This window comes from Saimiri boliviensis, chromosome 14 (genome assembly GCF_048565385.1).
Source record: "Saimiri boliviensis isolate mSaiBol1 chromosome 14, mSaiBol1.pri, whole genome shotgun sequence".
NCBI classification, from domain to species: Eukaryota; Metazoa; Chordata; class Mammalia; order Primates; family Cebidae; genus Saimiri; species Saimiri boliviensis.
In genome coordinates this window covers 37,471,407-37,498,411 of record NC_133462.1, presented here as the reverse complement: position 1 = coordinate 37,498,411, position 27,005 = coordinate 37,471,407, and the positions used below count along the sequence as shown (strand labels likewise).

The window sequence follows — 27,005 nt, the reverse complement described above, 5'->3', positions numbered from 1 at the left end:
TCTCTCCTGTGATCGCTTTTGTGTTTACACTAACACTAATGATAGCTTATGAATGAAAAAAGATCATACAAAAAATTTCATTGTATTTTAAGAAAGCTTACAAATGTGTGTTGGTGCACATTCAAAGCCATCCTGACCTGCAGGTTGGACAAGCTTGATCTAAAGCTTGTCCCAAGTTCCTCACAGTATTAGTTATCTAGGGTTGCCATACAAAGTAACGCAGACTGAATGATTTCACCAAGAGAAATTTATTGCCTTACAGTTGTGGAGCCTGCAAGTCCGACATCAAGGTGAAGACAGGGTTGGTTTCCTGTGGAGGCCATAATGAAAGCATCTGTTCCAGGTCTCTGTCCTTGGCCTGCAGATGGCCACCTTCTGGTGGATTCACAGTCTTCTTCATGTGTATCCTTCCTTCACTTTCTGTCATAGGGACACCAGTGATGTTAGATTAGGGATCGAACCTAACAGCCTCATTTGAAGTTACTCACCTGTTTGAAAACCTTACATCCAAATACAGCTATATTATAAGGAACCAGGACTTAGGGCTTAATAATATGGAGTGGGGCATTGTCCAGACCATACCATTTAAATTGCAGTTTCTCTCCAATGCGAGTTCACATATGCATATTAAGGTTTGTGAGATTCAGAAAGGAATTCCCAGATTCTCTACATTCATAGGGTTTCTCTCCAGTGAAATTTCTGATGTGTTTGGTAAGGCTTGGGAATTCAGTGAAGTGGTTTCCACATTCCCTACTGATACTGTGAATTCATACGCGTTCATGAAGACCTGAGATACAAAGCTGCTTCCACATTTTTACATTCATAGGGTTTCTCCCGGTGAGTTTTCATGTATTCAGTGAGAACAGGGACACCTTTAGGTTTCCCCACATTCCTTACCCTGACAGTTTCTCATCTCCATGCCTTCTTTCATGATTTCGAAAGGAACTGGAAGAACTGAAGGCTTTCCCACACTCCTTACATTCATAGGGTTTCTCCCCAGTGTGAGTTCGTTCATGTAACTGAAATGAATTGGAGTAACTGAAGGATTTCCCACACTGTTTACATTCATAGGGTTTTTCTCCAGTGTGAATCCGCATGTGAAGGTTCACACACGTGGGAAACTTAAAGGCTTTGCCACATTCCATACATGTGTATGGTTTTTTGGTACTGTGGGTCCGCATGTGATTATTAAGACTAGAGGAATGCGTAAATGCCTTCCCACATTCCAGGCACTCAAAGGGCTTCTCTCCAGTGTGAATTCTCAAATGCCCACTAAGATTTGAAGAAATAGCAAAGGCTTTCCCACATTTGACACATTCAAAAGGCTTCTCTCCGGTGTGAGTTCTTACATGTTCACTCAAACGAGAGGATCTGGCAAAGGCCTTCCCACATTCCTTGCATTCATAGGGCCTCTCTCCACTGTGAGTTCGTGCATGCTTGGTAAGGTCTGAGTTCTGAGTGAAGGCTTTCCCACAGTCCTTACATTTATAGGGTTTTATTCCAGTGTGAATTCGAAAGTGGTCACTGAGGCATGAGGAATTTCTAAAGGATTTTCCACATGTCTTACATTCAAAGGGGTCCTCTGCAGTGTGAGTTTTTAAATGTTCAGTAAGTTGAGAAGATCTAGTGAAGGCTGTTCCACATTCCTTGCATTCATAAGGCTTCTCGCCCACATGAATTTTCATATGTTGACTTAAGCATGAGGAAACAGTGAAGGCTTTCCCACAATCCTTACATTTATAAGGCTTCTCTCCAGTGTGAGTTTTTCTGTGCTGAGTAAGCTGACAAGACCTAGTGAAGGCTTTCCCACACTCCTTACATTCATAGGGAATGTCTCCAGTGTGGGTTCCCATGTGAATATTAAGGTATGCAGAATATCTAAAGCCCTTTCCACATTCCTTACATTTGTAGGGTTTTTCTGAACTGCGAGTTTGTATATGCACAGCAAGGTCTGTGGAGTGAATAAAGCCTCTCCCACATTCCTTCCATTCATGGAGACTTTCTCCATTGTGAGTTCTTAAATGTCCCTGAAGGTGTGACTGATTAATGAAGGATTTTCCAGAGTCACTGCAATCAAAAGCTTTCTCTCCTATGCACGTTCCCTGGTAAACAACATCTGGAGTCAGGTTGAAGGCTTTTCTACACTGATTAAACACAGAACAGTGCTCTCCGGAAGAGGTTCTGTTGTGTAGGGTACGGAAGTCTACTCCATACTGATGACACTCAAATGTGCTCTCACTACTTTGAGTTCTCACATGTGTGTTAAGGCATAAGTGTTCGCTGGAGACATCTCCACACTGCTTAATGTCATTGAGCTCCCCTCCATTGTGGCTTCCCGTCTGTTGACAAAGGAATGAATGGTGATTAAAGGACTGTTCAGACTCATTCTCGCATTCCACTCATCTGAAGAGAGGAACATTGTGATGATTATATTCATGTTTACCATTCTCACTACACCGACATAAGTACTGCCCTTTTGATTGCTTTCCAAGAGAATGATGAAAAGCTCCTGCCAGACTATGCCATCTACTCTAATCTCAAATGTCTGTAGAGTTTTATGAAATTGCTTTAAAAACTCACTATCTAGTTACAAATGTGTACTTGAGGGGAACTCTAAAACACTGAGTTTTGGCTAGACACGGTGGCTCACACCTGTAATCCCAGCACTTTGGGAGACCAAGGCAGGCTGATCGACTCAAGTCAAGAGCTCAAGACCAGCCCAGTCAACATGGTGAAACCCTGTCTCTACTAAAAATACAAAAATTAGCTGGGTGTGGTGGCACGTGCCTGTACTCCCAGCTACTCAGGAGAGTGAGGCAAGAGAATTGCTTGAACCCAGGAGGTGGAGGTCGCAGTGAGTCGAGATCAGCACTCCAGCCTGGGCAACATAGCAAGACTCCATCTAAGAAAAAAACAACAGTAAGTGTCAAGCTAGGTTTCAAGCATCCCCAAGTCATCATATGCCAAGTCTCTCTCCAGAGTCATTATCCCTCTTGGGAATGCTACTTTTCTCAAAAAGCTTTCATTCTGCTAATTTTCTTTTTTCTTTTAATGTAATTAAATTAATTAAGTTTTTGGTGTTTTTTTTTTTTTTGAGACGGAGTTTCACTCTTGTTACCCAGGCTGGAGTGCAATGATGCTATCTCGGCTTCACCACAACCTCCGCCTCCTGGGTTCAGGCAATTCTCCTGCCTCAGCCTCCTGAGTAGCTGGGATTACAGGCACACGCCACCATGCCCAGCTAATGTTTTGTATTTTTAGTAGAGATGGGGTTTCACCATGTTGACCCAGGATGGTCTGGATCTCTTGACCTCGTGATCCACTCGCCTTGGCCTCCCAAAGTGCTGGGATTACAGGCTTGAGCCACTGAGCCCAGCCTTAATTAAGTTTTTAAAGCCAAGATCTTGCTAAGTTGACCAGGCTGGTCTCGATCTCCTGGCCTCAAGAGATCCTCCCACTTCAGCCTCCCAAAGTGCTGGGAAGACAAGTGTGAGCCACCATGCCCAGCTTCTTTCTGATTTTCTATAATGGAATTCCAAATCATCTTTAAATGTGAAAACTAAGACATATCCTTGTTCCTCTTACCATTTGAATCCCACTAGTGGTTGGCTCCCCAAAAAAATCCTGCTGAAGGGCCGATTCTTTGGTTTTAAGTTGCACTTTCCATTCTAAAGTTAAAGAGAGAAAGAAATGTAAGGGTTTACAGACATATATGGTAGACAGATGGAGCTGCAAATGAGAGGGATCACTTGTATTTGTTTTTAAATTAACCATGGTAACAAAAAACAAACACAAAGACAGGTTTGAAGATTTTATATCAAATATTTGGCAATAATAAGGATATAGGGTCAAAATTATACATAGTTTACCATAAATTGATTCTGTGAAAATTATAAACTGATGGTGAACACAAAGAATATTACCATGTTAGGTAAGTTGAAGAATAAGACAGTAACCACACATCAAAACAAGGAACTTGGTTTTGTTTTTTGTTTTTTGTTTTTTGAGATGGAGTTTCACTCTTGTCATCAGGCTGGAGTGCACTAGCACAATCTCAGTTCACTGCAACCTCTGCCTCCCGAGTTCAGGCAATTCTCCTGCCTCAGCCTCCCGAGTAGCTGGGATTACAGGCACTCGCCACCATGCCTGGCTAATTTTTGTATTTTTAGTAGAGATGGGGTTTCAGCATGTTGACCAGGCTGGTCTCAAACTCCTGACCTCAGGTGATCCTCCTGCCTCGGCCTCCCAAAGTTCTGGGATTACAGACGTGAACCACTGGTGAGTCACCATGCCCAGCCTTTTTTGTTTTCTTTTCGAGACAGAGTCCCACTCCCTCACCTTGGCTGGAGTTCAGTGGCACAATCTTGGCTCACTGCAATCTTCAGCCCCTGGGTTCACGTAATTCTCCTGCCTCCACCTCCCTAATAGCTGGGACTACAGGAATGTGCCACCACACCCAGGTAATATTTATATTTTTGTAGAGATGGGATTTTGCTATCTTGGCCAGGCTGGTCTCAAACTCATGACTTCAAGTGATCTGCCCGCCTCAACCTCCCAAAGTGCTAAGATTACAGGTGTGAGCCACCACACCTGGCCCAAAACAGGAACTTTTAAAGAAGAAACCAAAGGATCCTATCACAGGAAAGAATGAGTAGACAGAGAGTATGAGAAGTTGAAGATTTCCTAACTTCTGAGAAAAAAACAGCCTAGCTGGGCATGGTGGCTCATGCCTGTAATCCCAGCACTTTCAGAAGCCAAGGTAGGTGGAACACTTGAGGTCAAGAGTTTGTGACCAGCCTGACCAACGTGGTGAAATCCCATCTCTACTAATAATACAAAAAGTTAGCCAAGCGTGGTGGCACACACCTGTAGTCCTGGCTACTTGGAAGGCTGAGGCAGGAGAATCACTTAAACCCAGGAGGCTGAGGTTGCAGTGAGCCGATATTGCACCACCATACTACAGCCTGGGTGACAGTGAAACTATGCCTCAGAAAAAAATATATAGATTATATATATACAGCCTCCACATTGTGAAATAAAGTGCATCTTGAAGAGTTTCCTCATTATACTTATACACATACTGAACTTATTGACCAGGGCAGTGCTTCATGAACACTCACCTTGGAAATCACCTCTCTGTGCTGTCCTAGACTCTTCTTGTTCCAGCCAAGAGATCAGACTGGGTTTGAAGAGCTGACATCCTGTGCACAGAGAAAGATATATTACTAGAAGAGGCTCAGGCAAGAGATGATAAATCTTTCTATAACTCATAACTATAGTTCCAATGGAAGCAGTGACATTATTTTAAAAGGGCTAAAAATGCAAATATCATCTGTCCATGCCCCCAAAAGATTGGTTATCTCTGATCCCTGAAGCCCAAATCCAGGCTGATGTACATACTTAGAAAGCACTAAGACTTTTATCCAAATAGGAAATTAGGTGAAACAAAGAGATCTCCATTCTCATCGGAAACAACTATACCTCTCACTCTTCAACATTACAGCACGTCAGATTCATGAGGAGAGCTTGCTGAAACATAGATGACAGGGCCATGGTGCACAGTTTCTGACTGAAGATGTCAAAGGAGGAGACTGAGAACGTACATTTCGAACAGTGCTGGTGATACTCTTGATCTCACACCACATTTTGAGAACCACCAAGCAGATGAAAGCCCTTTAGGACAGGGACTATGCCTGCTATTTCCCATTGTGCTCAGAGTTGCTATCTCTGATCTGCGACACAGTAAGTGCATAACATAATCTGCCCCACAGCAGGCTACAAGGGATGAGGCCAGTCTTACCTACTGTGGCCAAATTCTTGTAGTTCTCTAGCATTACATCTCTGTAGAGGTTTCTCTGAGTTGGGTCCAGTAACGTCCATTCTTCTGGGGTGAAGTCCACAGCCAGATCATCAAAGGTCACTGAATCCTTAAAGCATCACACACATGCCTGCTTGAGCCGCCTAACATGTCTACCAGTGTTCAATGCAAAACACAACACCAACAGAGATGGAGGGCTCACACTGCCCAACCCTGAGTTCACTGGACCCAGGAAGTCTTCTCTACCCACACCCACTCACTGCCGATCCCCTTCAGTGACATGGCTTTAATGGCACTTCTTATGCATGATCTTATCTAACACAAGCAGACTGGGAGGTTGTATTATTTTCCTCGATTGCATCACACTCTTGAGCAGATGCTAGATAAACGCTGTTGAATGGATAAAATCTCTGAACGAAGGATACTTTCATGTCCCTTACTATGTGTCAGAACACTCAACAAAATAAAAAATATGCAGTTGGGATCATGAGACAAGACTAATCAATAAATCTTGAAATACTGGGATGACACTCAAGGTAAACCCTCACCAATATGACAGGCTCTACTCCTTCAAGGAATTTAACTAGGGACCCAGTCCTTGAGGGAGACTTTATTTGCTCTAAGAAGCTCTGGAGACCATTCTGTGTAGAACGAAATGTGTCTACCTGGTGATGCAAGTATTTTATTTTGGAGAAGGATACACTTCTGCGTACCTGATAACAATTTGTCAGACAGTCAGCCACCATCCTTTCTACTTCTGTCTTTTCTTGAAGGCAGACTGGGTCTCTATAAAGACCTCATGGGAAAGAAAGAAGGCATCAGAACCCAGGGCTGACCATAATTCCCACATTCACACACCTAGAAGTCATTCCATCCTACTTTGAAATTCCCATATACTCCTGCACACTCAAGAAAACACACATACACACTACTGCTATAAATTCCAGGGCAGTCTTACCTCACCTAAAGGCAAAAAAAAAAAAAAAAAAAAAAAAAAAAGGATGGTCAGCCATGCTGCCCACTGGGAAAAGGGTAACAGTCTTATTTTACAGATAAGGAAACTGAACCATGGAAATACATAGCACCTCTTCCCAAAGCACACACAGCAGGGGCCTGATTAAGAATAAAGCCTTCACCTCAGGCGCGGTGGCTCAAGCCTGTAATCCCAGCACTTTGGGAGGCCGAGGCGGGTGGATCACGAGGTCAAGAGATCCAGACCATCCTAGTCAACATGGTGAAACCCCGTCTCTAATAAAAATACAAAACATTAGCTGGGCATGGTGGCATGTGCCTGTAATCCCAGCTACTCAGGAGGCTGAGGCAGGAGAATTGCCTGAACCCAGGAGGCGCAGGTTGCGGTGAGTCGAGATCGCGCCATTGCACTCCAGCCTGGGTAACAAGAGCGAAACTCCGTCTCAAAAAAAAAAAAAAAAAAAAAATAAATAAATAAATAAATAAAGCCTTCCAGCTGGGCGCAATGCCTCACGCCTGTAATCCTAGTGCTTTGGGAGGTTGAGACGGGTAGATCACTTGAAGTTAGGAGTTCGAGATCATCCCGGCCAACATGGTGAAACCCCATTTCTACTAAAAATACAAAAAATTAGCCGGATATGGTGGCACACGCCTGTAATCTCAGCTACTTGGGAGGCTGAGGCAGGAGAATTGCTTGAACCCCAGAGGCAGAGATTGCAGGGAGCTGAGATCGCGCCACTGCACTCCAGCCTGAGCAACAGAGTAAGACTCTGTCTCAAAAAAAGGAAAAAAAAAAAAAAAAGAACAAAGCATTCCCTAGCCCGTGTCAGCACCTCAGAAAAGAACCTGCAGTGTGAATGATCAGGCACAGACCACTGGACTCCATATTGTGTAGGGGGACACCTAAAGCAGGGTCTCTGGAAATGAACAGAAACAGGACTTACCATAGGACAAATCAGTGGCTGCCATCCCGCAGGGCTGACAGCTGAATGTGCTTCAAAGCGCCCTTCCTTTACTCCAAGGATCACTCGCAGAGCGGCTTAGGAATCTACACGAACAGACTTAACCTCCATTCTCTTTATCCAGGGTTAATGGTGTCCTGTTTGTATCAATCATTAATCAACAAGCATTACTTATCAGTCATCAGACATCATTAGCACTCTGCAGAGAATGTACGTGAAAGCCACTGAAAACGGTGTACACTAGGAATGTTAGGAACACCAGCTTCCACTACTGAGGAACAGTTTGTGTCAGAAGTCATACTAGCAGCTTTATATACTCGCTTAATTATCATAACCACTCTTTACAGTAGATATCAATGACCCCTATTTGTTGAAAAAAAAAACCAGGCTGGGCAAGGTCGCTCAGGGCTATAATCCCAGCACTTTGGGAAGCTGGGTGTGTCACTTGAGGTCAGGAGTTCAAGACCAGCCTGGTCAACGTGGTGAAATCCTGTCTCTACTGAAAACATAAAAATTAGTTAGGCATGGTGGTGCACGCGTAATCCCGGCTACTTGGGGAGGCTGATACAGGAGAATCCCTTGAACCTGGGAGACAGAGGTTGCAGTGAGCTGAGATCGGGCCACTGCACTCCAGTCTGGGCGACAGTGAGACTGTCTCAAAAAAAAAAAAAAAAAAAAGAAAAAGGAAAAAAGAAAAGAAAAAGAAAAAGCCTACATTCAGACAACACTTGGATTTGATCCAGTAGCATCCAGTTTGGAAGTTGTGGACCAGGACTTGAATGCAGACACTTTTTTTTTTTTTTCTTTTTTTGAGACGGAGTTTTGCTCTTGTTACCCAGGCTGGAGTGCAATGGCGTGATCTCGGCTCACCGCAACCTCCACCTCCCGGTTCAGGCAATTCTCCTGCCTCAGCCTCCTGAGTAGCTGGGATTACAGGCACGCGCCACCATGCCCAGCTAATTTTTTGTATTTTTAGTAGAGACGGGGTTTCGCCATGTTGACCAGGATGGTCTCGATCTCTTGACCTCGTGATCCACCCGCCTCGGCCTCCCAAAGTGCTGGGATTACAGGCTTGAGCCACCGCGGCCGGTTGGCAGGCAACTTCTAAGAGTTTCTATAGGAGGATGCTCTGAGTCAGCACAGTGGCAAAAGAGCTGACAGGTTATACAGCCCCTGCTGGCAGCTTCCAGTGATTTCTATAGGAGGATGCTTTGAGTCAGTACAGGAGTAACAGAGCTGTCAGCGTATACAGCCACCTAGGCACAAGTATGCCGGAGGGGCTTAAAGCCCTAGGACGCTCTCGGGCTTGCCAACTTGAGGCCAGCTTTCCACAAGAACTGGACGCAAGGTACTGCAACTCCTTTGTAGGAGGAGTGACTCTTGCTCCAAGCCTGCTGTACAGCGCGTGTCTTTACGAAACTCCACGCTGCCGCCTGGGCCAGCCTGCCATGTAGCACGTGCCCTTTCAGGCAAGTGCACTACTGCTTGGGCCATAGATTCTTCTCCTGGTCTGTTTTTCCCTTAATTCATGCTCTGCGCTGTGTCTGCTCTAGATATTCCTCATACTATAAACACGATATGATTATCTATGTATAGCTGTTTTTTCCCTTATTTCATGCTCTGTGCGGTGTCTGCTCTAGACATTCCTCCGACTATAAATTAAGATATAATTCTATATGTGTATGTACACACACACACACACACACACACATAGAAATAACTGAGTCATAAGATATTCTTCCAGCACTAATTGTTCTGCCTATAAACTAATATAAGATTATATATAAAGGATTATATAAAAGGAAATAACTGAATAGCAACGCTATAGACTAAGATATTCTTCAGGCACTAATTGTGCTGGGGCTCTGCTTAGCTCTCCTTCCTCGGTGCCCAGAAGGGGGATTACCCACACCCCGTCTCTACTAAAAATACAAAAAATTAGCTGGATGTAGTGGCACGTGCCTGTAGTCCCAGTTACTCAGGAGGCTGAGGCAGGACAATCGCTTGAACCCGGAAGTTACTGGATGCAACGAGCCAAGATCATGCCACTGCACTCCAGCCTGGCGACAGAGCAAGATTCCATCTCAAAAAAAAAAAAAAAACTATAAATCTCCCACTGCAACTGTAGACTTGTCTATTTCTTCTTGTGTATCTGTAATAGATACTCCTTTATACATCTTGTAACATTACTGGGTAGATACACACATTGAACTTTCGTATTTTTGAAGCAACAAAACCTTTTATCATCAGGAATGCTGCTTGTCTCTAGGAATGTTCTTAGACGGTGCTGTGTGACACTGGGACCTGCTTTTCTTTGTTCATGGGCGGCCTTAGGTATCTTTGGGTGCCAGTGTTCCCCTTTCCCTGGCATGGAGCCTGAAGGCACCCAGTGATGGCTGGACAGACAACTGAGATCCTTCTCAACACTGTTAAAGTACACCCAGATTACAGCTCCATCACAGTTCATAACACAATATCCATCTGAGTTTTGAAATGTATTGAACTACTCAAAGAATGCATGGGTGAGAGGAATACTGTCTCCTTCTATGTGCTTACCCACCACCCACAGCCTGTCTGCATACCAAAGACTGGTTTCCCTTGGCTGCCTGATGTGGATACTTAGTGCTCTCGCTTGTACCCTTAACTGGCACCCCAACTTCCTCTGCTCATGAGCCCAATAGCCAGGGTTGCCTGCATTCCAGAGGGCTGCTTCCTGCTCTCCCAGAGTCTGATGACTAGCTCTAGTACCACCCAAAAGTACAGAGCAGAAGCACTACAGCCCCGCTAAAGGCTGATCCTGAAAGGCAGTACTAAAGGAAAATCTTCCCAGTGGTAGAACTTAAGGCAATATATTGGCCTATTTCTGGGTCTGGAGTGAGAGTTGACAAGATGAATGCATACACACAGATTCATCAAAAGTTGCCTATGGCTTGGCTGGATGGTCAAAAATGTGGGAGGAACCAGAGTGGTAACAAGGAAAGCTGGGAAAGGGTATACGGATAGACCTCTCTGAAAGGACTGTGTTCCATGTGAACACCTACCAAAAGTGATCCACTAGAAATAAGGTGGACAAAATCATGCACTCTAAAGATACCTGTCACTTTTCCAAGCTACTTCAGTGCTTGCTCAATGGGCCCATTAAAAAATGTTCATGACAGCAGGGTAAAGGCTATGCATAGGCTCAGCAATAAGAACTTCCCTTACCAAGGCTGACCCAGCTAACATTACTGCTGGGCCTAATCTCCTGAAAGCAGAAGTCAACACTGAGCATCCAATATGGCACCACTCCTTAGAGGAGACCAGCCAGCCATACTGTAATGGGTCCTCTTCTACCACAAAATTGTCAAAGACTCATCCTCACCAGAAAACACTCATGTTTTGGTATGGATCTGCTAGTTAGGCTTCTGCTGGCACCACCATCCAAGGATTAACAACATGCTTTATCAGTAGTCATGGCCTCCACACAATGTAGTTTCTAAACAAGAAAGGCATTTCACTGCAGAGGAAGTGCAACAATGGAAGCATGTCCTTGCAATCGACTGGTCCCATCACACACCACATCACTCAGAAGCGGCTGATCTACACGAAAAGTGGAATCGCATACTGAAAACTCAGTTATAGGGCCAAATGGGAGACAACTCTTAGAAAGGAATTCTGTCTCATAAGTCAAGGTATACACTTTGAGTCAGAAAGCCTTCCATGGTACTGTCTCCCCACAGCCAGAATATATGGGTCCAAGAATTGACGGGTGGGCTGGGCATGATGGCTCACGCCTGTAATCCCAACACTTGGGAGGCCAAGGTGGGAGGATCATTTGAGGTCAGGAGTTCATGACCAGCCTGGCCAACATGGTGAAACCCCGTATCTCTACTAAAACACAAAAAATTAGCTGGGTGTGATGACACATGCCTATAATCCCAGCTACTTGGGAGGCTGAGGCAGGAAAATGGCTTGAACTGGGAAGGAAGAGGTTGCAGCGAGCCGAAATCATGCCACTGCACTCCAGCCTGGGCAACAGAACAAGACTCTGTCTCAAAATAAAACAACAATAAAAATACAAAATAAAACAAACAAACAAAAAAGGAATTGATGGGTGAAGGTGAAGTTAGCTTCACTGACAAAAGTTTGCTTCCATTCCCAAAAACTTAGAGCCCTGCTGGTCCAGAGGTCTTCTTAGTCCCTAATGGAAAATGCTTCCCCCAGGGGGCACAGTTATGGTTCTAATACGTTGGAACAGGAGATTGCCACTTAGCCATTTTGGGCTAACCAAGAGGGAAAAAAAAAAAAAAAAAGAAAGAAAAAAAGAAAGAAAAAGAAACGCTACTCTTCTGGGTGGAGTGGCTAATCTCAATTATCAGAGAAAAACTGGGTAGCACTGCTAGACAACTGAGGCAAGGAGGACGAAGTGACGAAGTGTAGAACCTCCAAGTACTTCTATACTACATAGGAAAGGTTAATGGGAAACCACACTGGGCAAAGGCAGGACCACAGAGGGCTTGGACTCTGGGCGGATGAAGATTTGGAGCACTCCTCCCTGGTGTAAAACCCAGAGCAGCTGAGGTTCAAGTGAACGGCAGGGAAAACATGGAATTCGTCACTGAAGAAGTAAACCATGGATACCCACTACAACCTCAAGACCAGTGACAGAAACAAGAAATGTAGTTTTGCACGTTTTCTCTGTGCTTGTTATATGCATGTGTCTGTTTATATCCATGTGTTTATTTAAATGAACCATTTACTTTTTCTTCTCACTTTTATTTTACATACATATTATTAGAGGTTAAATTTATAGTTTTGTCTTTAGGAAACAGAATAGTTAGAATGTGACTAAATTTGTGGAGTAATTGATATGCCAGTGGTGGGAACGCAAAGGACTACTGGAACAGTGCATCTTCTCCATTTGGGGCTGGGTGAGGACTTCTTCCCTCATATCTTCTTAGGTAGGAATATAGACTTGTTCAATTATTACATTCCTATGTGTTTAGAAGAATGCATATGGATGGTAAGGGACCAAAGAGTGCAATATGCCAGTCAGCTATTTATTTATCTCAGCTCCAACACCCTCATCGCTGTTGTCCTAGTTAAAACTTCCCCTCCCTATGTAGCTGTTTCTTTTTTGAGATGGAGTTTTGCTCTTGTTGCCCAGGCTGGAGTGCAATGGTGTGATCTCGGCTGACCGCAATCTCCACCTCCTGGATTCAGGCAATTTCCTGCCTCAGCCTCCCAAGTTGTTGAGACTACAGGCATGTGCCACCATGCCCAGCTAATTTTTTTCTGTTTTTAGTAGAGACAGGGTTTCACTATGTTAACCAGGATGGTCTCAATCTCTTGACCTCATGAAGCTGTTTCTTATATAGCCTGCTTGCTCCTCACCTCACTGGCCCTCAACCCAACACATCTCACAGCAGCTGACTACAATAAAACTTAGTGACCAACACCAGCGTCATATAAATAAGACCTTCCCTTTGCGCAACCAATTCACAGCCCCCAAAGGCAGGCCTGAGGGATAACATCGACGGACCTTAACAAAGACAGGGCCCCACAGGTCCTCTCTCATTCCTAGCCCACAGGTTGAGCGCCCGGCTGTCTCTGGACTTCATCAGCCTTCGAGAGCAGCCTCCTGTCTTGGAGATCTGTGAGCAGGAGGACGCTTCTGACATTTCTTTTTTTTTTTTTTTTTTTTTTTGAGATGGAGTTTCGCTCTTGTTACCCAGGCTGGAGTGCAATGGCGCGATCTCGGCTCACCGCAACCTCCGCCTCCTGGGTTCAGGCAATTCTCCTGCCTCAGCCTCCTGAGTAGCTGGGATTACAGGCACATGCCACCATGCCCAGCTGATTTTTTGTATTTGTAGTAGAGATGGGGTTTCACCATGTTGAACAGGAGGGTCTCGATCTCTTGACCTCGTGATCCACCCGCCTCGGCCTCCCAAAGTGCTGGGATTACAGGCTTGAGCCACCGCGCCCGGCCTGCTTCTGACATTTCATGTGTTTCTCTGTATCTTGCCTGCCCAACACACTGGAATGTAACTCTCCTGCCCGAACTGGTAGGGCTAAAATTTGCAGCCACTCTCCAGAGAGAGAGAGAGAGAGATAGAGAGAGAGAGAGACCCCCTAGACCAAAACAGAGGAAAATATACTCGGTGGCAGTGAACAGGGTGTGTGCTCACAACCCGAGGGACACAACACAAGGCCTTCAGATTGCTCTTGGCCTGCCTACTACCTGGCCTGCCCACACGGCTGATGCCACATGGGAGGGCTCCATGGCCTGCTGGGGTGCCTCTCTGCTGCTGTGCACTGCTGCCTGTTGTCTTTGCGGAGCGCTGCCAAAACTCCCCTCCCCAAACTGGGTGGGTCCTCCATAGTCCTAGCGCTCCCTGGGACTTACCAACTGCTAGCCTTAAGAGAGCAGGAGGGGCATTACACTATCCAAGGCTGCTGTTACTTCCCCAATAAGAACTGCTGGGCTGGAAGAAACCAACTGTATTCCCAAGGCCTCACTCTGGCACGATGGGCTTGCTACTGAGAGGCAGAAGTGGGTCAGGCAGACACTGGAGGGTTAGCAGAGTGAAAGAGGAAGACTGGCATTCTGGCTGCCCGCTGAGTGGAGAGGTGGTATCTAGGGAGGCCTGCGGACTTCCCAACATGACAACAGGAGTGGCTCCTTCACTTGGGAGATGATGGTACCTCGCTGACAAGGCTGCCACCAGGGTCTGCTATCCCCATGAGGCTGTCTTCCCTTGCATCTGTTGCTCTACGCCCCTACCCTGACAAGGTCAACTGGACACCCTAGACAGAGAGGCAGCTGCCTACGAACTGGGCAGACAGGAAGCACAAATGGAGGCCAGGGATCAAAACAGGGGCCACTTGGGACCACCAGGAACTTGTCAGGTAAACATCCAAAGACAAAGGAAAAAACAGTTTAGCCACCTGGAGATACAAGCCATTCTAAAGAATTTACTCAAAAGAAAAAAAGAGAGGGAAAAAGACTGATTATCTTGAGGTCTGGACTTCCCAGTCCTCTACGCCTAGAAGCACCAAGCCCCTTACCCCTCCTTTTCCTCTTATCAACCAGAGACAGAAACGAAGAACCCTTCAGAGAGTTAAAAGCCTAAGACTCCCCCCGAAAAAAAAGGAAAAAAGGCTTGGGCTTTAGGAGGTTACAAGTTTAAAAAAAAAAAAAAAAAAAAAGAGGAAATTTTTGAACTTTAAGTACTAAGCAAATGCCATGTCTAACAAACAGAATCCTGCTGGCCCTGGATTACTTAATGATTTAAACCAGACCGTGAGACATGGGGAAAAAATAAAAGGTAATTAGATTTTAACTAACACTTGCTAAAATGTACCAATTAACACAACTGCATAGGCCTACTCAATCTGGGGCTCAAATTTCACTTATACCTAGGGATCCTAGTACATTTAAACATTGTGCTCCCTAAAATCTTAAAAGAGTAACTAAATACAGGAGGGAGAAAAAAGGTACAGCCAGGCGAGGTAGCTCACCCCTGTAATCCTAACACTTTGGGAGGCCGAGGCCGGTGGATCATGGGGTTCCAAGATATGCCTGGCCAAGATGGTGAAACCCCATCTCTACTAAAAATATAAAAATTAGCTGGGCATGGTGGTGGGTGTCTGTAATCCCAGCTACTCGGGAGGCTGAGGCAGAGAACTCTTTGAACTGGGAGGTAGAGGTTGCAGTGAGCCAAGATCACACCACTGCACTCCATCCTGGGTGACAACACAAGACTGTCTCAAAAAAAAAAAAAAAAAAAGGTATGCCTCGCTTTAACTGTAGCCTTGCTTAAATTTCCCAGTCATAGTACCCATTGCCCTAAAATATTCCATATTAGGCACAAATATGCTAACATAATAAATAACAAATTAAAATTAAAGTGAGACTTTGACACTTAAAAATTGGCTTCACAGGCCAGGCACGGTGGCTCACGCCTGTAATCCTAGCACTTTGGGAGGCTGAGGCGGGCAGATCATGAGGTCAGGAGTTCAAGACCAGACTGGCTAACATGGTAAAACCCCGACTCTACTAAAAAATACAAAAATTAGCTGGGCATGGTGGCTTCTGCCTGTAATCCCAGCTACTTGGGAGGCTGAGGTAGGAGAATTTTTTTTTTTTTTTTTTTTTTTGAGACAGAGTTTTGTTCCTGTTACCCAGGCTAGAGTGCAATGGCGCGATCTTGGCTCACTGCATCCTCCGCCTCCTGGGTTCAGGCAATTCTCCTGCCTCAGCCTCCTGAGTAGCTGGGATTACAGGCATGCGCCACCATGCCCAGCTAATTTTTTGAATTTTTAGTAGAGACGGGGTTTCACCATGTTGACCAGGATGGTCTCGATCTCTTGACCTCGTGATCCGCCCGCCTTGGCCTCCCAAAGTGCTGGGATTACAGGCTTGAGCCACCGCGTCCGGCCAGGAGAATTGTTTGAACCAGGAGCCGGTAGGCGGAGGTTGCAGTGAGCTGAGATCTCCACTGCACTACAGCCTGGGCTACAGAGTGAGACTCCATCTTAAAAAAAAAAAAAAGGCTTGATAAAATGGGAACCCATGGATAATCAGTTAAGATCCTTCACATGGCCCATTGTATAAGTTACAATAGGGCTTCAAGGATGAAAACGACTATAAAACCTAATTAATGGCCGGGCGCGGTGGCTAAAGCCTGTAATCCCAGCACTTTGGGAGGCCGAGGCGGGTGGATCACAAGGTCAAGAGATCGAGACCATCCTGGTCAACATGGTGAAACCCCGTCTCTACTAAAAATACAAAAAAAATTAGCTGGGCATGGTGGCGCATGCCTATAATCCCAGCTACTCAGGAGGCTGAGGCAGGAGAATTGCCTGAACCCAGGAGGCGGAGGTTGCAGTGAGCCGAGATTGCGCCATTGCACGCCAGCCTGGGTAACAAGAGTGAAACTCCGTCTCAAAAAAAAAAAACAACTAATTAATGACGGGATACTTATTCCTACTGCTTCTCCTTTTGACAGCCCAGTTGTGCCTGCTCTTAAATCTGAAAACAGAATAAAGTGCACCTCATGCTGGATTACTACAGCCTTCATATTGTGGTCCCACCCATCAAGTCACCGACATCTAATACTATTAAAAATACTGATTCTATTCAATAAACAAGAAATAACTATTGTGCTTTTAATTATAAATTTGGCCAACATGTTTCTTTCTCCCCCCCCCCCCTTAGATGGAGTCTTGCTCTGTCACCCACGCTGGAGTGCAATGGTGTTATCTCGGCTCACTGCAACCTCTGCCTCCCAGGGTTCAAGCAATTCTCCTGCCTCAGCCTCCAGAGTAGCTGAGATTACAGGTGTACGCCACCAAGCCCAGCTAATTTTTCTTTTCTTTTTTTTTTTTTAGTAAAGACAGGGTTTCACCATGTTCGCCAGGCTAGTCTCAAACTCCTGACCTCAAGTGATCTGTCCCCCTCAGCCTCTCAAAGTGCTGGGATTACAGATGTGAGCCACCCAGCCTGGCCAACATGTCCTGTTCAGGGCCTATTTCAACAGCCTCTCAGGTGCAGCTTGCCTCTCCCTCTGATGGGATACAACACACCTCTTCCAGGCTACCCAATAGATCTGTTATCATGTAAGATCTTTGCAAACGAGATCTTAAGGACATCCACCTTCTCCGGGAACATGGGCATGCACTGCATTGATAACAGCCTTCTCCAAGGAAACTCCTGACATGCTCATTAAGGGAAGATAATTCCAATCTTTTAGTAATTTTTGGGATCTGGTGGCAATATTTCTGATTTACAAGTTACACTTATAAATTAAAATCAACAAGTGCTCCTATTAATGCCTAGAATTAAAAAAGAAAACAGGAAAAAAAAAACCTCCTATAACAACCTTCATGATAGAGAAACTGACAACTTTTTAAATGTCTGCTGGAGTATCTGGACCACTTAGGATCATCATTAGCTGCCTCAGGGCCTCTAGTGAGAGACACTGCCCCCACTGACTTCTTGTTATTCCCCAGTAAAACAAGTGACTGGCCATCTATTGGGCTCCCCTAGAAACAGAGGATCTCATGGACCTGAGCCTGTGATCCTCCTACCCAGCTGCTCACTGTGCTTTTGGGTCATGGAAACAACACCCCACAAACTCTGCGTGGACACTGAGGCCTCCTTAAGCCAGGATGAAGACAGTCTCAGGCCCTTGGGTCTAATCCATCTGCAGGAGGCTGTGGCTTCCCCTGTCCTCAGTCAGCTGCCTGATGCCGGGGTGCTGAAGGAGGTCACCCCTCTCTTCCCCAGGTCTCCCGACTACCTGGAAAGCCCTTGGGATTAACTAAGTGAACAGTAATGGGAGTTCACAGACTATGCAAAGGCCACTGCTGGCCACCGTAAGTGATGGAGCTCAGCGGAATGCTGTTCCCTTCCATCCCTTAGCCAGGATGTCCCTAATAAAGGACAGGATCCAAGAAACAATGTGCCTGGCCAAACTTTGGGCAGCTGTCTTAGCAACGGATACCCAGGTCAACAAACAGTCCCATCTTCTTCACGGTTATGATAAACCATTGGGTCATTACCTAAAAGCTGTCCCTTTCAAGATAAGAAAACAAAACAAAACCCTGGGAATCTCTTGTCTGAAAAATACCCAAAATATAAGGCAAAATCCCATCTCACTCCATATACTAAAGACCACAATACAAGGCCTTGCCAGGACACTACTTATTCTCTTCAGAATTACAGACATTATTTGTAACCAAGATATATGTTTCACTTCTTTTCTGTCAATTTAATTTTTTTTTTTTTTTTTTTTTTTTTTGAGACGGAGTTTCACTCTTGTTACCCAGGCTGGAGTGCAATGGCGCGATCTCGGCTCACCGCAACCTCCGCCTCCTGGGTTCAGGCAATTCTCCTGCCTCAGCCTCCTGAGTAGCTGGGATTACAGGCACGTGCCACCATGCCCAGCTAATTTTTTGTATTTTTAGTAGAGACGGGGTTTCACCCTGTTGACCGGGATGGTCTCGATCTCTCGACCCCGTGATCCACCCGCTTCGGCCTCCCAAAGTGCTGGGATTACAGGCTTGAGCCACCGCGCCCGGCCTTTTTTTTTTTTTTTGAGACGGAGTTTCGTCCTTGTTACCCAGGCTGGAGTGCAATGGCGCGATCTCGGCTCACCGCAACCTCCGCCTCTTGGGCTCAGGCAATTCTCCTGCCTCAGCCTCCTGAGTAGCTGGGATTACAGGCACGTGCCACCATGCCCAGCTAATTTTTTGCACTTTTAGTAGAGACGAGGTTTCACCATGTTGACCAGGATGGTCTCGATCTCTCGACCTCGTGATCCACCCGCCTCGGCCTCCCAAAGTGCTGGGATTACAGGCTTGAGCCACCGCGCCCGGCAATTTTTTTTTTTTTTAAAGAGGCAGGGTCTTGCTTGCCATGTTGTCCAGGCTGGTCTCAAATTCCGGGCTCAAGCGATCCTTCTACTTTGGCCTCCCAAACTGCTGGGATTACAGGGGTTAGCCACTGTGCCCAGCCCATGTTTCCCTTCTTAAAATGCACAATGCTAGCCCCTTGAAAAATATATTCAGCGACCAGGCGCGGTGGCTCATGCCTATAATCCCAGCACTTTGGGAGGTCAAGACGGGTGGATCACGAGGTCAAGAGATCGAGACCATCCTGGTCTACATGGTGAAACCCCGTTTCTACTAAAAATACAAAAATTAGCTGGGCATGGTGGCGCACAACTGTAGTCCCAGCTACTCGGGAGGCTGAGGCAGGAGAATTGCTTGAACCCAGGAGACAGAGGTTGTGGTGAGCCGAGATCACGCCATTGTACTCCAGCCTGGGTAACAAGAGCAAAACTCCATCTCAAAAAAAAAAAAAAAAGAAAGAAAGAAAGAATAGAAAAATGTATTCAATAGGTCTCAGATAACTGGTTTCATTGAAAAACAGAAAAATGTCCTCAAATAACTACTTTTCAATTTCCAGTCCATCAAATAAGCTCCTGAAATTCTCTATCATGTTCTAGGGCTTAACTTATTTCCAATCTTACCCCCATCCCACAAGGGTTGAAGGCCAAATCGAGGGTGCATAGTCTCCTGGGACTTATTAATCTTAGATTGTCCCAGAGGCCCGGCGGCTGCTCATATGATAGGGAACCCATCTGAACCTAAATTTCCGCCAAAAGAAACAAAGACACACTGTCGGGTACAGCTACATATCATTCTATTAATTGTTCATCTTACCGTTACTGGTTTGGGTGCTTTTTGGTGTACAACTTAGAGGGCTACATCTACATCAGTGCGTATCTACTTAAAAAGGATACCCCAGTGACATCCTAGATGACTCTGTCCTAGCCCAAAATATCACCGCTGGAAATAACATTGCCTCCAGCAACACAGCCCCAAACCACAACTCTGATGTTGGAGATGACTTCACCATTGCACTCAAACCTCCACACAGCGATGCCCGTGGACTGCCTCTCCTAAAGCACAAATGGACACAGAACATTTTTTTTTCCTCCTGAACTGTCTGCTTAGCCCAAGATCCTGGTAGAGTACTTGCTTTCTGCTCATAGGTGCACACCCACACACCCATACCTGAAGGAAAATCTGGTAGGAGTTACTATAATTAATGGAGATTACTGTTTTCCCCAAGAGGCACCTGCCTCTAGGCAGTCAACTCCTTAACCTGACAGAGGGGACCACCTATTCCCTGATGCCTTCTACTACCTCTCCCACTTTCTGTCTCAACTTCCAGCCTTGCCTATCCAACCACAACCACTCCTGCCCCTTGGTTACACACAATACCACCAACCTTTACGTATACTTTCCTAAATCATCAGCTCATACCCTCCAACATAACAGCCCAACATCCATTTTTTTTTTTTTTTTTTTTTTTTTTTTTTGAGATGGAGTCTCACTCTGTCACGAGGCTGTAGTGCAGTGGCATTATCTCAGCTCACTGCAATCTCTGCCTCCTGGTCTCAAGCGATTCTCGTGCCTTGGCCTCCCGAGTAGCTGGGATTACAGGCAGGTATCACCACACCCTGCTAATTTTTGTATTTTTAGTAGAGACAAGGTTTAGCCATGTTGGCCAGGATGGTCTCGATCCCCTGAACTCATGATGGGCCTCCCAAGGTGCTGGGATTACATGTGTGAGCCACTGTGCCCGGCCCCTACATCCATTTTTAGGCCTGACATAAGTTATTTGGAACCCAGTCAGATCCCATCACCTTTGGCTTATTAAAACTTCCCCTACCTGTGTGTTGTTTGTGACATAGCCTACTTGTTCCTCACCTGACTGACCCCAAACCCAACACACCCAACAGCTGCTGATGATAATGAAACCTACTGGCCAACATCAGACATGTAAATCAGTTCTCCCCACTGCTCAGGTCTAGCCAGTCCACAACCACGCTGGGAAAGCCTGAGGGATGAGGCCCATGGACCTTAACAAAGGCACAGTCCCTGCTGGGCACGGTGGCTCACGCCTGTAATCCCAGCACTTTGGGAGGCCAAGGTGGGTAGATCGCCTGAGGTCAGAAGTTCAAGACCAGCCTGGCCAACATAGTGAAACTCCGTCTCTACGAAAAATACAAAAAATTAGCCAGGCATGGTGGCATGTGCCTGTAATCCCAGCTACTTAGGAGGCTGATGCAGGAGAATCGCTTGAACCTGGGAAGTGGAGGTTGCAGTGGGCCGAGATGGCACCATTGCACTGCAGCCTGGGCAACAAGAGCAAGACTCTATCTCCAAAACAAAAAATAAAAAACAAAGGCATAGTCCCACAGGTCCTCTCTGTCTCATTCTCCACCCACTGGTTAACACCTGGCTGTCTCCTGACTTCCCGTCAGGACTTCAAGGGCAACTGTCTTCTCACAGATCTGTGAGTAATAAAATGCTTCTGCTACTTGCTATGTGCTGCCTTCTCTGTACCTAACCTGCCCAACACACCAGAACATCTCTCCTCTTGGTCAGGACAGGGCTAGAATTTATAGCCACTCTCCAGTGACAGAGACCATAGGATCGAATTAGAGGAACATACAAAAAGGGGACATGGAATAGACACTGAACAAGGGAGGGTCACTTGCCGGATACAACTGTGGCATGGCGGTCAGCAGTGTGGGTGTGAGGGCAGTGGAGGGTGCTCTGTCCATGCCATGTGCCCAGAACACAGTCTTAAGATACCACAAAACCCTGGTCCAGTCACCACCACCCTGTGGCCTTTCTAACACATGCTCAAAGGACTCTCACTAGCAGAGGCGCCCTCTGCACATGTGCCAGCAGGCTTGGTGGCTAGTGTCCCTCATGACAGACACTGCACATGCCAGGATGCATGCTGCTGCATCACCTGTCCCCCAGAGGTTTATTCCCAAAGGCCTCCAAATGTGAACACTGAAGTCCCAGGCCTTGCAAACCAAGTGGCATCCAAATTTCCTCTGCACAGCTGCCCATTAGCATCAATGTGAATGTGCCCCAGAGGTGGCTGTCACAGCACTTCCAGGGCAGACAGGAAGCACTTCAAGCCTCACATTTACAGTGGTGTCCTGACTTCCCCTATAGACTGACCCACCCATTGCAGTTTGCCTTTGCCTTGGAACATTGCTTCAATCTTGGCTATGAACTATGACCAACTGCAGCCTGAGTAACCCAGAAAACTTCACCACCCTATGGGTTACAGCCATACTGTGGCCAAATACTCTAATAGGACCCCAGAGATTCACACCCGTGAATCACACCCTTCTGTTGAGTGTATGCAAGACTTCTGACCTGTTTCTAACGGAAGAATAAGCAAAAATGAAGAGACTGCAGATATAACAGAGGTCTCAAGACAGTTGGGTTTTTTGGATTTTTTTTTTTTAGACAGGATCTCACTCTGGTTGCCCAGGCTGGAGTGTAGTAGCACAATCTTGGTTCACTGCAGCCTCCATCTCCCTGGTTCAAGCGATTCTGCTGCCTCAGTCGCTGAAGCATCTGGAATTACAGGTACCTGTCACCATGCCTGGCTAATTTTTGTTTTTTTTTAGTAGAGACAGGGTTTCACCATGTTGGCCAAGCTGGTCTTGGAACTCCTGACCTCAAGTGATCCATCCACCTTGGTCTCCCAAAGTGTTGGGATTACAGGTGTGAGCCACCGCACCTGGCCTACTTTTATCTTGACACACATCTTGCACACATGACTGTTGTTGTAGGGCATTAAGTGTGTGCCAACAGTTGTTGAAATTGGTTTTCAATATACTCTCCAAAAAGCAGCATATGCACATCTTCAGACACTTTATATCAGAACCCTCAACTATGATTTCACTATGTGCAGCTAGTTCACTGGAACCCCTAAGTGGCAGAGAAAATGTATACAATTTAAGTCTTCACTTAAAGTCATCAACAGGTTCTTGGAAACTGAGACTTTAAGAGAAATGACATACAACGAAGCCAATTTTTTCACACGCTGATTGATATAAGAGAGTTAAGTTCCTACAATGTATTTCTGGTCACAAAAACATCACCAAACTTCCAAATAAAGACCCCAAACACTTCTAATATTAAATACTGAAAAAAAAGTGAGCTACATATACATTTAAGAAAGACTAATAAAAATAGGATATTGCTGGGCACAGTGGCTCACGCCTGTAATCCCAGCACTATGGGAGGCCAAGGCAAGAGGATCACCTGAGGTCAGGAGTTCAAGACCAGCCCGACCAACATGGAGGAAACTGCGCCTCTACTAAAATACAAAATTAGGTGGATATCATTGCGGGCTCCTGTAATCCCAGCTACCTGAGAGGCTGAAGCAGGAGAATCACTTGAACCTGGGAGGTGGAGGTTGCAGTGAGCCAAAATCGTGCCATTGCACTCCAGCCTGGGCAGCAAGAGCGAAACTCCATCTCAAACAAACAAACAAAAAGAATATTTATCCAATTTTTGGTGAATCAGTGTGTGATGGCAGTTAACAGTGATGGGTTAAATCAAGGAATGCTTCCAAAGCAAAGCCTGTAAGGACCACCTCCTACCACCAAGAAGCTCAAAAAACAAACAGTAACAAATGGGGCAAGCTTGCTAAGTGGTATCATTTATTGTTGTACATTTATGTCATTATCAAATGTTTTAGGAGTTTTTAGTTTACAATATTTTGTATTGATTATTTATTCTCCAATCCACTTATTCCAGTTGCAGGATGAAAATGGCTAGAGCTCATACTAACAGTCAGGGCACAAGGTGGGAATCAACCCTGAACAGGATGCCATTCCAGGGTAGGTGGCACTCTCTCAAACTCTTTCACACATACACACATTCATAGTGGGACAATATAGACACACCGGTCAAGCTAATGTACATCACTGGGATGTGGGAAGAAACCAGAGTACCCAGAGAAAACCCAAGCAGACATGGGAAGAACGTGCAGAAGCTACAGAATGGCCCTACTGGAAATCGATTTTTTCCCTCATTGACATTATAATTAACAGACATTATTCTAAGATCTGTTTTATTTCCAGGCCATATGGCCCCTTCACAGTTTTTTGGCAGCCCACATTGGCAGGTGAGTTTTCTGCTCATTTACTTATATGGAGTGTATCAACCCAACCCCCAGATAAGTTAAGTGTCTTAAGGAGTCACACAGAGTGCTTAGTCTGGATATTCCTTCAGGGAAGCAAAGGACTAATTTAGGTAGAAGGAGCCCAAAAGTGAACAGAAAACAAAACAAAACAAAAAAACACTAAAGGAGGTTTTGTCTGTTTATTAATATACACATTTCCTAAGCCTGATAACATCAGTTAATTTTCATGGAGAGCTTATTTTTCAATGCTCTGCCACTGATTCTCATTAATCCCTTATGCTTCTCCTATTTTCCCTTGATTTACATCATTTGTCAGATATCACTTACTTTGGCCGGGCACAGTGGCTCACACCCGCAATCCCAGCACTTTGGGAGGCTGAGGTGGGCAGATCACTTAAGGTCAGAAGTCTGAGACCAGCCTGGCCAACATGGTGAAACCATCGCTACAAAAAAAAAAAAAAAAAAAAATTTGCCAGGCCTGGTGGCACGTGCTTGTAATCTCAGCTACTAGGGTGGCTGAGGCAGGAGGATGGCTTGAAATCCCAAGAGGCAGACGTTACAGTGAGCTGAGATAGTTCCACTGTACTGGAGCCTGGGCAACAGTAAAACTGTCGCAAAACAAAACAAACAAAAAAAGATATCACTTGCTTTTTCCTGTCAGTCATATATTGAAGATTAAATTATCCTATCACATTATTTCCCCAACCAAAGAAAGAATACTGACTAGGTCAAACCTGGGAGTAATTTTTGATGTGTGATGCATTCCTCTCTCTTACCCTAGAAATGGAGTCAGCCAATTCACAGAATGCTTTACCCAGCTCTCATTTCCTTCCCCTTCACCATAGCTAAATCATACCATATTTTGGTTCTCAGCTTGAATATCACTCTTGTCTTAGCATTGCCTAGTCCATAGAAAGACAGAGAAAATAATTTTGTTCTCTACTTTACTTACAGACTCCCATCAATTTGTAATACACTTATTTGCTTGGTTACATGACAGCCTCCTCCAGTAGTTTACAACCTCCCTAAGAGCAGCCCTAAGTTGAATTTTTTCACTGTGCCTTAATCAACCATTCACTCATCCATTTACAGGATATACCAAGAAATGAAGGATACATTTAAACACAGAACAGAATACAATCAGAACTACCAAAATGTATAACTTTCTTTTTCTTTCTTTCTTTCTTTTTTTTTTTTTTTTTTTTTTTATAAAGACGGGATTTCACCACGTTGGTCAGGCTGGTCTTGAACTCCCGACCTCAGGTGATCCGCCCGCGTTGGCCTCCAAAGTGCTTGGATTACAGGCACGAGCCACCACGCCCGGTCATAACTTTCTTAACGCCTGAGTGACTCGGCAAAAAAAAGACAACATAACGAATAAACAGCGACTGCTAGTTGTAAAGAGACTAAAAAGTCGCAGAGAGACTAAAAGACATGAACTGCAACATATAATACTTGGATACATATTGACTGGGCGCAGTGGCTCACACCTGTAATCCCAGCACTTTGGGAGGCCAAGGTGGGCGGATCACGAGGTCAGGAGTTTCAGACCAGCCTGGCCAACACGGTGAAACCCCGTCTCTACTAAAAATATACAAAAAAATTAGCCGGGCGTGGTGGCGCGCGCCTGTAATCCCAACTACTTGGGAGGCTGAAGCAGGAGAATCGCTTGAACCTGGGAGGCGGAGGTTGCATTGAGCCCAGTTTGCGCCAATGCACTCCAGACTGTGCAACAGGGCAAGACTCTGTCTTCAAAACAAAACAAAACAAAACACTTGGGTACATATTAAGACACCAAAACAATCAAAAGCATATATTGGTCCAAAGTGGAGAAATGTACCTTTTTACACAGGGTACATATTAACATTTTTAATTTTCTCGGTTCAAATAATAGTATTATGGTTTTAAAAGGACATGTCTTTATCTATAGGACACATATTCCCAAGCATTTAAACCTTAAGTGTCACGCCTGCAATGTTCAACTTACTTGAAAGCCTCCATTCTTTCTTCCTATACGCCCGTTTTGAAGCTCTGTGGGGAGGTACAGGCCTAGGAAGTTCAGATGAAAAGAATAGCTAAATATTCTTGCTTTTCTTCAGCAGAAAGACTTGCGGTTTAACAACGTTTATAATCACAGAGAAATAAGCACACCCCCAGATACCTAAAAGTAGCTTTATGTTTCCACCTCAAGCAGAGTGTCAAAAATAAACACAGGATGCGCAAACACATTCTTAGATGAAACGTTTGTTTGCAAAAACAGGAGGAAGAAACCCCCGAAACCAACTTTCACCCCAGTGCTCACCAGCACACGCCGGACTCGGCAGGTCCAGGAGATGGGGGGGACTAAGGACCACAATCAACTCGAACGGCGAAAATTCGTTGTTTAAGGAAAAAAAAGAAGTTACAAAGATTGCTTCGGAGGAAGATGAAGCGGCAATCTCCGTGTTTGCAAAAATCGTGAGGAAGCGCCCTTATGACAGATCTGGAAAGCGCTCCCGGCCCAGGGCCGTCGCAGTGACAGCTCCAGGGGCGCTTGGGACCTGGCGGCCCCAGCGGACCAGGAAACGCCTCTCTAAGGTGGCCCCTCGGCGTCCTGGGCCAAACTGCTACTTTCACCACCACTTCCACCCCTGATTCCTGAAGGTTTTCCGGCCACTCCACAGCTGTATTAAGTCCGAAGACCACAGGAAAGAAAACGGGCTTGGCAGCGCGGAGAAAGCGCCGGAAAAGACAG

At 45.5% G+C, this 27,005-nt stretch overlaps 1 protein-coding gene across 6 annotated transcripts; it reads right to left on the bottom strand.

The window, feature by feature from the left end:
* Nucleotides 1-232: 232 nt before the first annotated feature.
* ZNF266 (zinc finger protein 266) lies at nt 233-27,005 on the bottom strand. 6 transcript variants are annotated; one of them, XM_074384670.1, is made up of 9 exons: nt 26,574-27,005; nt 26,259-26,320; nt 22,489-24,714; nt 7,735-7,889; nt 6,532-6,614; nt 5,801-5,927; nt 5,121-5,201; nt 3,586-3,668; nt 233-2,339 (listed from the first exon to the last, which is right to left on the bottom strand). In XM_074384670.1, the coding sequence occupies exons 4-9, from the start codon at nt 7,757-7,759 to the stop codon at nt 894-896; spliced, it is 1,845 nt and encodes a 614-aa protein (XP_074240771.1). In that variant the 5' UTR covers nt 7,760-7,889; nt 22,489-24,714; nt 26,259-26,320; nt 26,574-27,005; the 3' UTR covers nt 233-893. The 6 variants fall into 6 exon arrangements, with proteins under 6 accessions (XP_074240771.1, XP_074240774.1, XP_074240773.1 ...); XM_074384673.1 differs by having other exon boundaries at nt 6,532-6,604; XM_074384672.1 differs by having other exon boundaries at nt 24,599-24,714.